Source organism: Polyodon spathula, chromosome 26, assembly GCF_017654505.1.
Source record: "Polyodon spathula isolate WHYD16114869_AA chromosome 26, ASM1765450v1, whole genome shotgun sequence".
NCBI lineage: Eukaryota > Metazoa > Chordata > Actinopteri > Acipenseriformes > Polyodontidae > Polyodon > Polyodon spathula.
In genome coordinates this window covers 13,387,633-13,406,346 of record NC_054559.1, presented here as the reverse complement: position 1 = coordinate 13,406,346, position 18,714 = coordinate 13,387,633, and the positions used below count along the sequence as shown (strand labels likewise).

Here is an 18,714-nt window from a genome sequence, read left to right as displayed (position 1 = left end):
CCTGTTTTTTCACAGACTTTATTTACCTGTATTTGTTTTGTATGTAGTAATGTTAATAAGTGAGGGTAAACCCCCAAGTTAAAGTTAAAGAGCAGCGTTTTTAGAAAGACCCGTTTTTATCCCATTAAAACAGATCCCAGAATTCCTTACAAACAAGCCATGTTTTAATTTTCACAGTGAGAAAAGCATGCATGTGTTTGCTGTCAGTTCTTTTTTAATATTTAATTTTTTTTTTTATTATTGTTACTTTTTACAGTGAAATCTTATATGGAGTTAACAATATGAATTGGAAAAGTGAATGAGTTTGTCTACTTTTATAATTACAATATAACAGCAACCAATCAATCTTCAATAATAAGAACAGATCAAAATTCTGCACAGGCTTTGATATACATTACACCGTGTGCACAGTACTATGCAACTGGGGAAAAAAATATTGCAAGGTTGCTTTGAGAAACACATTAAAAGATGCAATAATGCATTTGCGTTGTCATTTTATATTTACATACTAATACACGTTTCCTATCAAACCAAATGCAAATACAGCAAATGTAATACACATGTAAAATCCAAACTTTTGAAGAATCTGGATGGGCCACAGTACCGGTTTGGATTTTTGATGTTCTACTCTATAAATCAGGGGTTTTACCTTCCTGTTGAATGTCAGTTTCAGACACAATGGGCAAGAGAGCAGATCTGACAGACTTTGAAACGGCAGATAGCCGTTGGAAGGTGCTTTTGTATTTATAAAATTGCAGGGCCTTCATGCTGCCCCACATACAATACCTACATAAATACATACAGGTTCAAAAGTCACATGATCCTTTCTTGTTTTTGTAAGAAAGACATGGCATAGATGGCTTTGTGCGTCAGATAGGGAGCCACTATACTAGGTCTATTCCAGTGCCATCCTCTTCCATATTGTCTACTGTTACTACCCATCAAGTCAAGTTGATCTATCGGGCAAAAAGGCATATCCGTGAACTGGTCAAGTGACTGAATCACACACACACACACACATATATATATATTGTCATGAGGGTCTTCTGTGACTGAGCGGGCAATGTCCCAGCATAGCACAAATCATGCACTTTAAGCCTTGAAGGAGGTTAAACAACAGGTCGGTAGAGTCAAGTTGAAACTTACAGTATTTATTTTTAGGTGCAGAACCACAGTGAAGAATACCATTAACAGTAAATCCAGTTTCATAAACAAACAGCATGTAGAAGTTTTTGTAATCCCATTTTCATAGACAGACGATGTGTAATCGTTTTTGTTCTGCAATGCAGCCTTGACACAGCTCAGGGATAAACGCAAGTATTAAAATAGAAAAGTATTTCATACACTATGACTTATTATTTTAATAATTACAACAATGCGTTGGCTTCCACCTACTTCAGACAGCATGGTAGAAACAGCTAGGTAGACTGGTATTGTTGTTTAAGTTTGAAACTTACATTACAAAAGCTAAAGTTAATTATTATATCAGTGAAGTGAAAAAAAAAATGCTTCCAGTGAGTCTTCCAGCGTATTTAAAAGCTATCAAGCTAATGTTCATGACAGCACTTGACCTTTGAGGCAGGTTCGAATCCCTGCAATAAAATCTTTCTAAAAGCAGCATGTGCTGTTAAGTCTCTTGTGATGAAAAGCCATGTTTCTTGGGATAGTGCTTATGTACAACAAACCACAAATGGTTTATTATGTCATTTGGACCACTGTGGGAAAACTACATAAAGGCCACTTCTGTGTGTAACTTGAATATTACTTATAAAAAACAAACAAAATAATTGCGACAGCTCCACATGCAGTTTCAGTAGTTTTTACTGTGTGCAGAAGTCATACAAGATACTACCTTCCTTCATAGATTGGAAAAAATACAATTGCAATTACTTATTCTGATTTTGGATCAATTCTGCTAAAGAGACCTTCCACTACTGCCGCCATTTGATGAATGTGTATTGGATTGCCTCTTGTGCTGTTTAACTATTGTATGGAAAACACTGCTGTTTGCAAAGTAGCACAGCACTGTGTAGTGCCTGTATTCCTCTTGGAATGTAGATATATATGAGAAATAGCTTCTACATGTTACAGACAGAAAACAATTCATTAATTAAATCAACAAAAATGTAAGTTCCCCATCATCCAGTCCTGAGTACCACTTCAGCCCACTATCATCTTCTGAGAAATGTGCAATGTGATGTTTGCACCACAGATTGCTCGATTCTATGATGTAGTAAATGTTTTGGCCAATGCAGAACCTAGCAGGACAGTCTATATGGTATTGCTATATATTGTAAAAAATCAGGATTTCTCTTTTATACAGGAGGTTTGGTCACCTAGTCAGATGCATGCAGATGTACAAGAGTTCATCCTTTGTTAAAGTTGGACAGACATTACAGAGTTCATTGTCACAGGTCACCAGCCAGGCCTGAAGATGTACATGCATTTGCTGTGAAATGCCAAACCCATTTATTATGAAAATGATATACATTGATTTATCAGATTTATTTTAAAAGGATGATTTTAAAATCAATGCAGTATTGCTTCATTTACAAAACTGGATTAATCAATTAATAGATTAAAACTAAATACAGAGAAAATATAATTTCAAGTTTGGATTCCAGGTTTTAAATGAATGAAACAAATAAACGAGCAAATAACATTTAAGAAATGGCATGCCTTTAAATGGAACACATGGCGTGTGTGTGTATATATATATATATATATATATATATATATATATATATATATATATATATATATATATATATATATATGTGTGTGTGTGTGTGTATATATATATATATATATATATATATATATATATATATATATATATATATATATATATATACCTTTGAATAAACGAATAAACGCCACTCTCAATAAAGAAATGTAAAGGGTTATTTTGGGTTTTTTTTTCTACCACTGCTCAAAAAATAAATAAACACGGAACTATGGCTAATAAATTATTATTTTGGACACAAAATGACAAAGATATATTTCTTTGGGTGACAATTTGCTTTGTTTAATTAATTACTTAGTTAATTGTGAATTATTTAAACAGTGGCTGGAAAATATAGCAATAGTAAAATGAACGTGAACTGTACCTTAAAGACTTCCTCAAATAAATAAATAAATAAATAAATAAATAAACGCATTGTTCAGCTTCAGCTATTACATCAAGACTCAATATCTTGTTTACAGAACAGTCAATAGTGATGATCAAGCTGTAAATTTACGGAACAGAAGGAATTCGTATCCAACATATATAATATTCAGAAATAATCTGACTGTCTAAAATGAATGGATTTTGGATTTCAAGGGGACAAGCACAATGTCAGACACAATCAATTGATCACTGCATAATTAGTATTGCAAATGATCCATATCCATTCTGCAGTCCTTAAGGAGGATTTAATGAAGCAGTAAGCACATCAATAATAAAGCCTACTTTGCTTCCTGCATTTCCTTTTTCAACAGCTTTTGTTTGGGTTTGTGATACAAAACACGGGAAAGACCTTCACTTGGATAGAAGAACACCCGATCCTGTAATCCTGGTTACAGAACAGCACAAAGAGACAACATCCTGCTATTGTAGAAAGAGAGATCCAAACCACTGCAGAGACTTTACGGACTAAACTGATATCCAGTTTAGTTTGTGGATATTAAAATCCCTTGAAACTCGTAAAGAAGAGTAGATGTGTAATTTCAATACAGGTAAAAAATGTGGCTTGACTAAACTACTCCCACCCCTACCCACCCCCATTCCTGTGTAGGCTTATTTTCTGTGTTTGTGTGTGTGTGTGTGTGTGTGTGTGTGTGTGTGTGTGTGTGTGTGTAACTCACATACCTTTACGGAAGATAAACAAACTGGAAAGCAACTACATTCTCTCATGAAGTCAAATTCACTGAAGGTTACGCTATATAGAGGAATGTAGTAAACAGTTAATTTAGAATCACCTTTTAATTTAATACTGAACAAATGCAAGAACTGCTGCAGCTTCAAAACATCAGCTTTTGTCATTAGATTTGTGAATTCACAGTAGATTACAAAATGCTGTGATTGACTGTGTCCTTTTAATGTACTTTGTGAGGCGAGATGCAACTCCTGGTAATGTCAGACAGTCCATAAAGTCAGACGAGCTTGCTTAATCCAAGCTATTGGGCTTGCAGCATGCAGCAACTTCATAAACCTTACAACTTCTTTGTTGCAAGCCACTGAAAAAACCTTCATTCTTGCAGCAAAAAAAACTTTTACACAAAGCAAGGCATTATCATTTATATCACTGCTACTTCTTTTCATTCCTGCCCTCATTCATTTCCATATGTCTCCACTAGTGTTGATGTGCATTTGTATATGTTTTTTGTGAGATGACAGGATCCTTTGCTTTAGCTGTACTCTCATTTTGACCTGTCTTTCATTCAACCCCACTTGTGTATGTCACTGTCCCTTTGTTTGATCACCATGGTACGGGGCAGATATAATATATGCACCTCAATGCTTGAAATTCATAGCAAGGTTTCACACTATGAAATAGTTTCGTGTTTTGTTATGTGTGTGTGTTTCTGCATGTGCTCCTAATACAAGGCACATATTAATTCAACATCAGAAGCCTTGCGGATGGTAACAAACTAGAAAGCTACATCTGTTAGTCAAAATCTCCCTGGAAAACACATTGAGGATCATTGAATCTTTTAAGATACGTTACATTTGAACGGAGATTTCTATTAACTAAATACTTAAAAAAAAAAAAAAAAAAAAAAAAAAAAAAAATATATAATAAAATATATATATATATATAGAGAGAGAGAGAGAGAGAGAGAGAGAGAGAGAGAGAGAGAGAGAGAGAGAGAGAGAGAGAGAGAGAGAGAGAGAGACTCACACAATTGTGTTGCTGCAGATAGTCATACAGTGTAAACATGAAAAATACGTTTTTGGATGCATGTTTTGCAATTTTTTTTTTTCAATGATTTCCTTTATCTTCTTTCAATCTGGTCAAGTCTCATATTCCATAACTTTGGTTGGTGTTCTGTTTTAATACTGTAACAGCCACCTGTTTAAAAAAAAGTGTCTATCATAGAGACATATGGGACCTAAGAGGAGTTAACTGTATCAATATGCTGCAAAAATAATGAATGATAAGGTAATAGAAGCATGCAAAAAAAGTATTATATAGAGCAATATTACATTTACTAAGTTCCAGTTAGTGTACGATGCAATTTGCCAGTCTGGCTGTATAGGGCTTCTAAACGATTGGCAAAACAGATTAGTTGTCCCTTTAGTAGAGGTTTTGGTGGCTGTACTATTTATGAATGGTTAACAAGTCCACACACACACACACTCCTCCAAGGTGATACTGTATAAAGCTATCTTACCGCATTGTACTTCACACATGGTTTAGAACTAAGGGCACCCTTTATCAGTCAATTAAATAAACTGTTTGGATATCCTCCATCTTAATATCAACTCAACTGAGCTACATAGTGGTGACAACACTAATGGAAAAAGGCATAACTCAAGGATGGAGTTGTGACATGAAGTGAGAAGAACAGTGGTTCAGATCATTATTGTGGGTGCCTTTCTCTACTCTGTCCCTTTGCATTTTCACTTGAACCCACACATCCACACTGTCTTATTAGCAGAGCCAGGGTCCTCATAACAAAACAATCCCCACTACAGAGCTGCCTCTGTTTTTATAGGCGATCCTCCTGAGAATTAATAATTGAAGCCCGACAGGAGTGGTTTATTAGCAGGTAATTCCTAAACAAATTCTCGGAAATTTATTTCAGTGACATGTCGGGTGGGCAGAGGGACAGTGTGAAACCAGGCTGGTCATTTTCACGAACATTCATTAGCATTCTTTACATGTCTGCAAGGCATTTTTTTTTATTACAGCTGGACTAGGAGGCAATGTGAGATCCCAATATTATTTTCAAGGTAAATCAAAGCCACTGCTACTGTAGATGTGATGCGGTTCTGTGCTCATTCTACTTCTCATTTATTTTTAGTGGAGAGGAAGGAGTACATTGACTGAAAGCAGACAGAAAGAGAGATACATCTTTAATCATGTATGATCTATTGGCCTGCCCTAGTTACTGAACAGAGTGGTCAGCAGAATTAAGCTGTGATGCACAAAGCACTGTTTCTCATTACAGAAAATAAATGCAGATTATTTGACTGCAGAGCATTGGTTGTCCAGGACAGGGTTTTATTTTGAGAGATTTTTAGGTCAAGGTAAAGAGGTGAATAGTTATCCAGTTAATTGCTAAGAAGGTATATTTGTTTTCATATTTTGCTGAGCAGTCTCAATATATTACAGGGCTTTTACTTTTAAAAAGCTGTAACGACTAAAGCCAATTGCATTAGCTATTATTTTGTGTTCATCTTCCAAAGCTCAGGATTGAAGGCAGAACACAATACATAGCACCAGACTCTTTTAATGTGAATGAGAATATTACAAAAGAACATAGTCTGCCAAATATTTGATGTCAAGGAAAAATGACCCATCAAACTTGCTGGTTTGATATCATTTTGTATTTTGGGAAATTTCTAAGACCAATAACGCATTAATACCCATCTCCTTCCTGAATTTACTGTGTTTTAAAGAAATGTCGCATTGATACTCAGGTTCTACTCACAATTGACTTCTTAACTTCCTCTAAAGCCTTTCATACAGAAGTTGTCAAAACAGTATTCTCTTTTCACACACAATTATCTTTGTACTGCTGAATAAAAAAAAAAATTGTGTTTCTATGTACTTTGACGGAGGGTTTGTGTCAAAACAAATTTAATTTGCTGATGTGCTATCAACTGAGCTTATGCGCTCAATTGTTGCCGAGCTCAATTTAGAATCACTGAAAATCTTAGGAGAAAGGGGAAAGAAGGTGGCCCACTGTAGTTTAGCTTAAATGTGCATCTGTGAGATACAAATATAATTTAAACCATGTGTTAAAAGGTTCTTAGAATGCAAAGACAGAAACAATATCTGCATTGAAATGTCCTCTAAAAATCCTACAATGAATACCACAGAGATTTCATTTACATAAGCAGCGATACAGCAACCATAATGTACGTTGGTGAAATGTGTGACACTTAAAGAACAAGCAATAGACAGATTAAAACTAAAAACATTTGAGAAAGCAGCAGTTTAGGTTGGAATCTGACAATGGCAGAATGGTTTTCAAATTAGCGTTCCTTAATTCTTTAATGTGCATCTTAACCATGGCTTTTCATCCATCCCTCATCGGTATCTATCACGTTAATAAAATATGCATTCTGCTTTACATGTTGAGCATCCTTTTAAGGGTCACTGACCTATTTATGAAATAAAAAGATCAGTCCACCAGAATCCGTACCTAAAAATTATTAAAGTCGCTCAGAATATTGAAACTGTTTTGTACGTGTATTCGTTTATATATGGTTCTCTAAATTAACTAACAATTAACAAATGTAAAAACTAAACTAAATTAAGACCCACATGCATGGATCTATAACAATGTTAGCAGTTAATAACAAGAACTATACAAGCGATAGACAACGTGTTTGTTCATATATTATATTTAAATGTCAGCATGACTGAATCACTGAATAAATACACATCCAAGATTCTTATTATTATTATTACTATTATTATTATTATTATATTATTATTATTATATTTATTATTATTATTATTATATTATTAATAATATTTTAGTACTTAACTATAAGCATCATATCAAACAAGTGCTATCCTGCCAGTGGAATTTTAGGAATTCAAATCAAGGTAAAACAGATCTATTACCTTAAGCAAAAGACCAAAAGTAAACAAATCCACCTTTTGGAGAAATCAAACTTCAGACTGGCTGGAAATACCCTTTCCTATCTGTCCATCAGAAACACTATTTCTTAGAAAAATGTTACAAAAGTGTATTAGAGGGAAAAATACACATTTTCTCTAAATATATCTTGATAGAGTAAGAATAAGAACAATAAGAATGCACAATAACAATAATAATAACACACTTCCTATACATTATAATGCAATGAACTCAGTTGCAGTGACCGTGCTAAAATAAATATGTTTATATCAGCTCTGGTTTAAATTTCCCCAAATAGCTGATGCATAACTAAAATCATCTAAAATATATCTTCAAAATACCCTGTATGAGAAAATCAGTAAAAATCTCAAATAAAACAAATAAATAAGGAATGGCTCACATTTCACAGACATCTCATGGTCTGTCTGAATATCATATCTGCCTTATAAGGTGAATGACCCCTTCTTAAACAGTCTGGAGTCAGATGGTCATTTCATATTTTACCTCACAGAAAAATTAATAAAGCAGAATTCACAAGTGTTTTTGATAAGGCTGTATTTGTGACAAAACATCTAATTATGTAATAAACCATGCAACATCGATTTCCTGTATAATAAACTGTACTTTTAGAGAAATACTGTACTTTGATTATATTATTTTCACTAACACCCACCATTTACAGAGAAGCTGCTTTGTAGTTTAAAGTCTGCTCTTGTCCCTGAGGTAACAGATAACCAGGATGTTTTCCCAGTTGCAAAATGTCAAAGTAAATTCAGCTGACAGACCCAGAGCTAATTCGAATTGAAAAATGCATAAGGAAAATAGAGATTGCTAAAGGTATTACACCCTATAAAAAATGATGCCTGCTAGTAAAAATAAACTCAAAAACAGAAAAGAACAGGTGTCAGCTGTTCTTTTTTTTTAAACCCCCACTGAGGGCTGGACTCACTTTGATTTGTAACGTCCGATCCTTTCTATCGCAAGCTTTCACCATATTTGTAAAATATTTTGTTCAATTATGTGTAAACAACCACTGAACAAATGTGTGATAAGTCTTGTGTGGGATACACATATTGCAGATCAGTTTTTAGTGTTTCGTTTGTGAACACTGTAAATTCATCTGATCTTTTTTGTTTACTTCAATGTTTTACTAAAAGTGAAATCACATGAATAATATATCAAAAAGCATATCAGAATTAAACCTTTTTTTGACTTTTAGTCAATATTGGCAGTACAAAACTCCATATATATATATATATATATAATATCTGTAAATATCTTACACCAGAATGGCTTATGACATTACGATAAATTAATGCTTAAATAAACAACCCATATTCATTTATTTTGCAGCCAGAACAAACCATTTTACATTAAGCCAGTGGACTAATTTGGATTTGTTCAAAGCGATTAGCTTTCATCTTCTGAGACTTCTCTTGGAGAACAAGTCATCTGGTTGCGCTAAATGTACTGCATGACTGATTAGCTTGTGCAACATTTTCTGAACTAACTATAAGATTGAGTGATAATAGCAGGGTAAGCAATGGGAAGAAACACTGCACCGTATTTCTTTGTCTTCAGTTCTCTAAAACAACTTTTTGTAGTTTTACCCCAAATAGTTATTAATCAATATATTTAAGTTTTCTATATAAGTTTTCTAAGGACATTTATATATATATATATATATATATATATATATATATATATATATATATATATATATATATATATATATATATATTGTGGCTATAGCATATAATGGAGGGTTTGGAGTCCAGTCCACTGATCACATAGATTTTTACCATACAAACAAGAAAATATATTTTAATATATGCTAAATATATACAAATGTTATTTTATTTCAAGTTTTAAAACATGTTTATTTAATATAGTTTTAAAATATTTTCGTCACATACATATCATAAATACAATATCGTGGAAATATTATACTTCCTTTACATATGAATAATAATTGTAACAGTGTAATTGACTGTAGCAGTACAAATCTTGTATTCAACAAATAGAAGTAAATCAGACACACATTACCAAATCTGTCAGCATTTGTTCTAAGGAAGCAAGTCACTCCCCTTGCCTTTTTATGTAAGTAAAGCTGCACAAGTCAAGTTTGCACACTTTTTGATGCATTTTGAGTTGTTTTACAGTCACACAACAGATTCTAACTGTTTCATTCTCCTAAAGGTTTTTTTTTTTTTTTAAATGTTGAAAAGAAAAAAAAAAATCCTAGAAATTACCTTTAAATACATGCTTTTATAAAAGTAACGTGTGTTTGTGTAGCAGGGGCTGTAATTACATACATGCAGTAGCAATATACATTTTAAAATAAGCAATAATACAAGAAAACATAAGAATTATTTACTGAAGAAATGCATTATCAATAAAGCACATTTACATGGCTAAAACCACACAAATGATGACTATGTTAAATTCACAATTTCTACTGCATGTACTGTATGCAAAATATGTAATCCATTAACTATGAAGTGTTCAGCTGTTCTGTATAGTATAAAATACATTTTCCAGAGAATGCAAACTTAAACACTGAAACCTGGTGAATCTTTGAAATCAATGAAAAGAAAGTCAAATAATAACAAACAGTTATGCTGACCCACACAATGTGCACCTCATTATAATCAAACCAAATGCTTTCCATTGGAGCACCCATGAACTGACCATCTTACTTATAACAACAGAAGGAAATGTGCTAATTCTAATGTGAATGCCTGCACCATGGCTGCTCTTCCTTAATACACAAATCTGCTGAAAACATATATGCGCTCTTAAAAAATGCTTTTACCAATAGTCAATATACAAAACAAAGGAAACAAAAAAAAAAGTAATGGAGATAAACACTACCTACCCACAGATACATCATCATCTTGAAAACGGAATCAAGGGCTCAGGCAGTGAACAGAATCTCCTGACTTTAGCAAGTTCTTCAGCTAAGATATTGAAACCAGTGAGAAGACACTCTTGCCTTTTTCTGTCAAGTGTTCACAGTTCTCTTCTTTTTATACAAGATTTTTTTTTTGTTTCTTAAAATGACACTTGTTCAGCGGCTCTTCTTGCGTGTGGGGGGGGGAAAGGCTTCTTGCTGTCTCTTCCTTTTTTCTATCTTTCTTTTTTTCTTCCTCTCCTTTTTACTGACAAGCCTTGCTTAGGTAACAGTTCTTGCTGTGTCTTTTTAATGAGCAGGTCTGTGCACTAAGGCAGTCAAGTACAACTGTGCAGGCAAAAGTAAGCGAGAGGTGGTGATTGGGGGGGTGGAGTGTGCTGGGGGGAGCACACACACACACATAGATTACACACACACACGCACACACACACACACACACACACACACACACACACACACGCATGAGGCACACGCCACTCCCTTGACTGCAGGCAGGGAATTTTGAGCTCCCAATTCAATAAAGAATTTGCAGGAAAGTTAAATCACTTCTTTACTGTAAGGTAAAAACACGTTTTTTTTTTTTTTTATTCTCTTAGCCAGGTAAGGTGAGGTTGCTGAGCAGCGAGATCTCAAAGCAATCCACCCCTTGCAAAAAAACCACTGGGTGACAAGCAGGGAACGAACAGAAAAGAAAAAAAAAAAACCTATAGCTGCTCAATCCAAATGCTATTGCCAAGCACGCAAAAGTCAAGAGCATGTACTGCACCTTGCTTTTGCTTTATCTCTGTAAATGCACTCCAGATAAAAGCTGCAACCAGTCAGGTCAAGGCCTTCCACAGTCTCACTGCTATAACACTAAATTGCTCAACATACTTTTCTACAGCCATCTACTGACTCTAAGCTGCTACTGCTGCTGTGTACACAGAGCTGTGAGGGAAAGTGTGCTTGCAGACAGCGATACAAATTCTATGGAAAACACTTACACAATACTGTAAATGGTTTGTTAGATTTAGATATATTTCGATGCATGCAATTAAAGTACTTGTATCCTCAGTATATTAGTACAGTATAAATAGTAGTAAAGCGCTTCCCTTTTATAACGTTGTAGTCGGGAGCCTTAGTTAAGAGCCCATGCTAGTTCCACCTTATAACGAGACTACTAGTGCTAGTTTAATGTTATTATGGGGCAAATGGGAGCCATGACCATACCACCTTATAACTTGTTCTGCAGTATAAAAGGCCGCCTTATAAAGGCGGAACACTGTATTTCATTGTAATTGGTTATGCAGCTTTCTCACCTGGGAATAACTTGGTCATGTGCATTACTGAACGACTGTTACATTTTGTAAGTAAATTATAAAGTATGATAACATAGTTCAAACATAGCATGTTTAAATCAAAGGCATCTTCTCCACCGGACCTTAGATTACTTGTTTAAAAAAGGTTACAGTACATGTACAAATTCATAACATGCTTGATGTTGCAGCTGCATTCCCTCTGTTCAAAACTGGGGGGATTGCTATCATACTTCCATAATTCATTGTAAATCACACTAGGTCAGACAGACCGAGCACAACGGGTATCAGATAAAATGTTATTCATTCTTCCATATTTAATCTGCCATCATTATACAACTGTCTGTTTAAAACAGAATATTTAACCAGCTGTGTTAATGCAGTAGATCAATATTATTAAGTTGTACATGACACCACTCCCACCATTCCCCACACCAAGAAAAAAACAAAAAAATGTTAGGATACTTGCCGTAACCCCGGTTCCCTGAAAGAGAAGACAACCAACAACATACTTATAGGATATGCCTGCCTATTGGTAGGTATCCACTGAGCTCTTTATATCAGAGATGCCGATAGGCCCCTTCCTGGGGTGAAAACTTCAGTCCCGCCTGCCGATGGATCAAAACAGTCAACCCACGGAAGCCATTCCTCTTTTTGCATCCAACCTATGATGGAGACAGATGCGACCTTGCAAGGTTTGTTGGTCGTCTTCTCTTCCAGGGAACCAAGGTTACAGTAAGTAACCTAACGTTCCCTTTCAATTCGAAGACGACCAACAACATACTTATGGGAAAGTATACCAGAGCAGTCACGAGGGAGACAGAACGGCAGCATACGAGGGACGCGTCAGAACCACATAACCCAATGTTAGTGGTGCGAGAATGCAACTTCAAGGACCTTCGTGCCTAATAAAGGCAAGAAAGGATCTATCACATTAAGAACCTAGAGAAAGGGGAGGAAAGCAGCGTTTGTATGATGTGACACCCTGCTGCCATCTTCCCAAACACATTTACATGAGCTGTGTACCAACATTGGACCACTTTGAGAAGGTGGTAGCCAAGAGGGAGGCTGTCTTCATAGAGATTGACCCTCCCTGGAAGGCGTAACCCGAGAGCACCCTTCAAAAAACGTGTCGCTAGTATATGAGTGCCCAGGAGACAATGGGGACATGACTTGTAGATATGGCTGCTAGGTATACTTTCAACGCAGAGGTGGATGGACCAGTCTATAACAGATCTTGCAGAAACTGCAAAACAGTTGCTATAGGGCAATAATTCATGACCTCTGGTTGTGCACCAATTTTGAAAATACTTCCACCTATAGGCGTGCAATGCTCCAGTGGAGGAGGCTCTAGCGTTCTGCAGTATACTGACAACTGCGTCTGAGAGTCCTAAGGCGAACAAACGGTCCCGTTCTGGGGCCAGACCCACAAGTTGGAGTCTGCCTGGTTCTGGGTGCCAGAGGTGCGACTGGGACAGATCGACCAGTCATCCAGGTAGTTAATCATCCTGATCCCTTGCAGCCGCAAGTGAGCCAGAATGGCATCCATGCACTTTGAAAACATGCAGGGCCCTAAGGAGAAGCCGAATGGTAGCATGGATAACTCGAAAATGCGAAGCGGAGATACTTCCTATGCGCTGCACTAATAGGGACGCAGAAAATGCGTCCTTTCGGTCCGCTGTTATAAACCATTCTCCTGGCCGAACAGACTGGCAGGTATGGCAGACGCCAGTGTCTCATTCTCTCCCGTACTAGAGTACAGGAAGGGAGTATTGAGGCTACTTGCCAAGACACCTTGCCTTCTCGGTGAGAGCGCTGCAGCAATTCCTCTACCGTTGATCCAAGGAATGGTCAGGGGAGGAAGGGCTGTTTCTGAAGGAAGGACCCACTTTCCCGTGAGGCCATGATCGAAATCGCATCATGGACCTCCTCATCCGGGGTGACCCCCGTGCAGGAGGAGTCAGCTCTGGGGCTGGCATTATTGGCTGAGCCGGGGCAAGAGCATGGGCTTGAGACAGCTATCAGGCCGTGCTAGCAGGGGACGCTGTGCAGGACGTGCAAGTGTGGAATTTAGCCATACTTGATATCTGCTGGCCCCAAGGGCGTTGTTTAAACACTGGAGGGTGTAGACCTGTGTAATGAAGCACTCAGTCACCAAAGGTGCAGAAGCACCGAGGACACGGAGTGAGGTAGAGTACATTACTGGTGCACCAAAGAATCAGAGCACCGAATGCAGGTGTTATTGACATGTTGGGGTGCTAAGCACTGAGAGGCGCCCAGCCTTAACCGTGTGAAAGTCAACACAACCCAGGGTAGCGCATAGCATACGCCGGGGTGCATACACAGGCTCGAGTAGGTAATCAGGAGAGCAGTACAGGGAAGCGCACGGTGCTGCACTAGGGTGCAGTGTGATGATAACCTGGTTCTAGACCGCATGCAGTCACACAACAGGGCAGGATGTAGAGTATGTTGGAGTGGAGCACAGACTCAAGGAACTGTGGTGTGTTATACAGGAAGACAAAGTGTACTGCTTTTATTTTTAACTGCAAAAGCAAAAAAAAAAAAAAAAAAAAAAATATATATAATATATATATATATATATATATATATATATATATATATATATATATATATATATAATATATAGGCTTACATCACAACAATTCAGCTATGGGAGACACAGTCACCACTGAGCTGTAAATGGGTATTATTATTGTTATTACCAAGCACGCCAAGTAGGCAGCTGAAACAAGCCGGCTGATTCAACTCAACAGCGGGACGCAGCAGAGCTGGATCCCAGTGGAGGAATCATGCTTGTTTTTTGTTTTTTTTAACTGTAAGGCAGTAAAAGAATACCACACATACATGCACACAACAGCAAAGCTAAATAGTAAATAAGTAAATAGAACAGACACCATGGCAACGTGGGTGAACTGAATTTTTGAGTGCATTTAAGTGAATTTTCAAAATACGTCGGTTGTAAACAGAGATGTCTTACTTTAACACATTGAGAGACAAAATGAGGAATGGCATCCATGGGTTGACTGTTTTGATCCCTCAGTAGGCAGGACCGAGGACGTTACCCCAGGAAGGGGCCTATCAGCAGCTCTGATATAAAGAACTCAGTAATACCTACCAATAGGCAGGCATATCCTATAAGTATGTTGTTGGTCGTCTTCGAATTGAAAGGGAACTTTTTTTTTTTTTTTTTTTTTTTTTTTTTTTTTTTTAGTGTAGCTTTACAGCCACAGTTTTAACAGTGAATTGTGTCACACCAGAGCAATGGCACCCTCACACTACCATCTGGGTCTAACAATTATTTCTAAAAGGAAAAACAGACTAAGCTGCTGTTTTCAAACTCAAATTTGTTACAAGTAATTAAAACAATATTTTTTTTTCATTTTTCCTTTTTATAAATTTGGGCTCAATCATTTTGTAACTCTTGCTTTGGATTTACTAGAGTTGATACGGGTAGCAGGGGTAGGGTAGGTGATCTAAATTATGACATCACTTCTAAATGTTTTATATGCCCAGAATAATGTTCAACTTTGTAATACGTTTAAAATACATTGCTACACATTTTTTATATCATCAATACCTGACATATGCGCTCATTAATGTAATTAGCATTTTAACAGTGTTCCAATAAAACAACTAAAATATTAAAAACTACTTAACATAAGACCATCACAGTAGGGTTTGCATAACTCATTGATGAGTCATAGAATATTAAAATCCATTAAAATTGTACCATGGTAGTAAAACATATTAAAAAATAAATAGTGTGTTACATTATACAGTATTTATGTTTATATGGTATGTTAAATAAAGGAGGTATGTTTATTTATTTTCTAACATGGATTGCTTTAAATAGATGACATTATACTATATGAAGTAGAAATATATCTATTACATGTGCATGTCAATGTAAAAACATTAAGATTGAGAAAATCAAGAAAGCCTCAAGGTAGTAGTAAAGTACTGGTGGCACAGATCATTGAAATGCTCTTGTCCCTAGCAGAACTCAGAAACACATCAAACTGATACAGTTTACAACTAATGATACATTGCCATCTGCTGTCAAAATCAGGGGTCTTAGCAAAGCTGAGAGTCACAGGGTGCTGTTCATGCCGTGCTTTAGCAATAAGTCTGTAAAACGTCTTGTGATCATCTGTTGAATTATTTTATCTTATATAAGAAAACACTGTACAGAAGAAGATAAGAAAGGTTCATTATGGTATTTGGTGACCTGTGGTCTGTCACCATGTTTTCTTTTATCTTCGGGTAATTAGGAGAAGAAAATTGCTACCTATTTACTGTAATGAAGCCTAAATCTATTTGTGGAGTTCTTGTCGCTGTGTGAAATAATGCAGCAGGGTAAGGGCAAGGAAAATGTGGGGAACAAACCAGTGTTAACTTTTTTCAGCGTGATTTTTTGGGATTGAGCAGCTCAGAATAGAAGGGTTCACCGTATGTTACCCTGCAGTGATATTGTTGTTAAGAACCTGATCTAAAAATCTGGACGCAGAAACAATCGCATAATGTCGTTAAGGGTTCATAGTGTCATTTTTTGTGGTACCTTTAAGCTCGCTTACTGAAGGTTTGTTTTGCTTATGACCATAGAATAACTTTTCATCTTATGTAATTTGATGGCCTAGTAACTCATTAGGCTGTGGAGGTACCATGTGTAGGTGGTGAAATCCAGAGGCAGACAGGAAATCCTACCACTCAAACTGAAAAAACCAGTGGCCCACTACACGGCAACAGGTAACTCCGTTACACATGGTAGTCAGTTTTTCCCCATTTGTACCCCCCCCCCCCCCCCCCCGACAAACTCTAATTGCTTATTGAATGACCTTAACATTGTAGCCTCTGCAGCTTCACCTGGTGGTCTACTCAACATTTATTTTTTATCTGATTGAAAATTGCTTCCTATTTACTTTAATGAAGCCTTCAGGTAGTTCTTTGCTCCTATGACCATGGTAAGGGCAAGGAAAATGTCAAACAAAATTCAGTGTTAACTTTTTTCCATTTTCTTACAGAATAGCAAGCCTACATGTTCTGATATTTGTAAAAATATAAAACTGAAAATAAATACAGGTCCTTATATAATAATACATTAAGCTTCATTTAATATTCAGAAAGGAGACATCCACTGAAGAGTTTGATTGTGATTTACTGATTTAACAAGTTTAATAAATTCAATGATATAATTTGATGGCCTTGTCCATTGAGGCTCAGATCTGCCCTAATACTGACCGACCTAGACTGATAGCCTAGCCAGCAGACAGAACAAGTGGTCTTCTGGGCCAAATTCCCCACTGGACAAGGCACACTGCAAGGTGGAGGAAATCAAAAGACAACATGAAACAGAGGCATAGAATGCTACTTGTAAGATGTTGGATAATGATGTAATTGATAGGTGGTGTCTCCTATTAGAAAAACAACCAAGTTTCCAAAGAAAATCTTTCCTTTATTAAGTGGAACAGTTCTTCAGATTATCAAGACATCTTCTTTGTCAAAATCCCTTCCTATACAATCAAGTACTTATTTTTTTATTTTCTACATTTTTCATGGATATCAACGTCATCTTACAACTAACCCATATCTCTTGATAAAAAAAGATTATTTGCAGGTGATATTACAGCATATTCAAGCAAGGTCTGTACAGGAATATAAATAAATTGAATTGTGCCAATCCAAATCATCATGACCCAAGACTTCCTGTAAAGTTCAAATCTATATTCTAGATTCTTGCTGATTTAGAAATTTAGCAAAAATAAGTGCATGCAAATGTTACAGAAAGGATCCTCTATAACATCCCAATGATAGTTATATACAGTCAACAAAAATATCTACAATCGATAACTGGTATTCATAAATCATTTGAAGTCATATCAACTTCACTACAATTAGCTGAAAAAATATCTACTAATTAAACTAAAACTTTGCAGGACTACATTTATTAGCATCCAAAAACCACTGCTACAAAACCACTGCTTAATAGTGTAGTTAGTTACAACTGTCCAAGAGTAAAAGAAAGCCCAAACTGTGCTCCATGTTGCTTGCTATTGTATGTAAGGATGTTTTGTGATAAGAGCTTCACGTGTCATTGTAGATGTTAACCATTATTTTACACAGTCAAATATTTCCTTTTCACATTAATTATTTATTTTTTTTGTGTAAACTTAAAACAATAATTATTGTTTTAATACCTTTACTTGTATTTAAGCTAAAATGCAACACAGCAAGAAAGTGTATTATTAATTATTAGCACCTTCAGTGTTAAACTCAATCCAGGAATGTTATGTAAGGGCTCTTAAATGTATATTTTATTTTAGTTCTAGTTAAGGAACCTCTGTGGTAATCATTGGGTGAATTTGCTGTCAATTGTAAAAGAAAAATCAATTTGAATCCTAACAATGTCGCACCCTGGTGGTTATGAAGTGGAAGCAGCACTTGTGGGGTTTCATGCCAATGTGACTCCACAGCATAAACAACGTTTATGGCTTAATAGCCAGAATTAATGTGATGGGGGAATATCTTTGTCATTTTTACTGTACTAGTAGACAAAGCAAATTATTAAGAGCAATGTTTCAAAAGCTGTTTACCATTCATTCAGGAATGTAACCTGTAAGAGTTTCCAGCTCAAACCCACCATTTTGCCATGATCACATGATTCCCTCCCATCCCAGACACTAC

General features: G+C 36.1%; 1 protein-coding gene across 34 annotated transcripts in view; it reads right to left on the bottom strand.

The window, feature by feature from the left end:
- LOC121300760 (RNA binding protein fox-1 homolog 1) overlaps positions 1–18,714 on the bottom strand; it is a 580,013-nt gene that overhangs the window by 166,531 nt on the left and 394,768 nt on the right. The window contains exon 1 of one of the 34 annotated variants that reach the window (XM_041229589.1): positions 10,682–11,056. The exons of the other annotated variants lie outside the window; for them this stretch is intronic. Within the exon in view, the coding sequence (XP_041085523.1) occupies positions 10,682–10,699 (18 nt within the window). The 5' untranslated portion in view covers positions 10,700–11,056. Of the gene's footprint in view, positions 1–10,681; positions 11,057–18,714 lie in introns of those variants that run through there. 34 annotated transcript variants of the gene reach the window in all.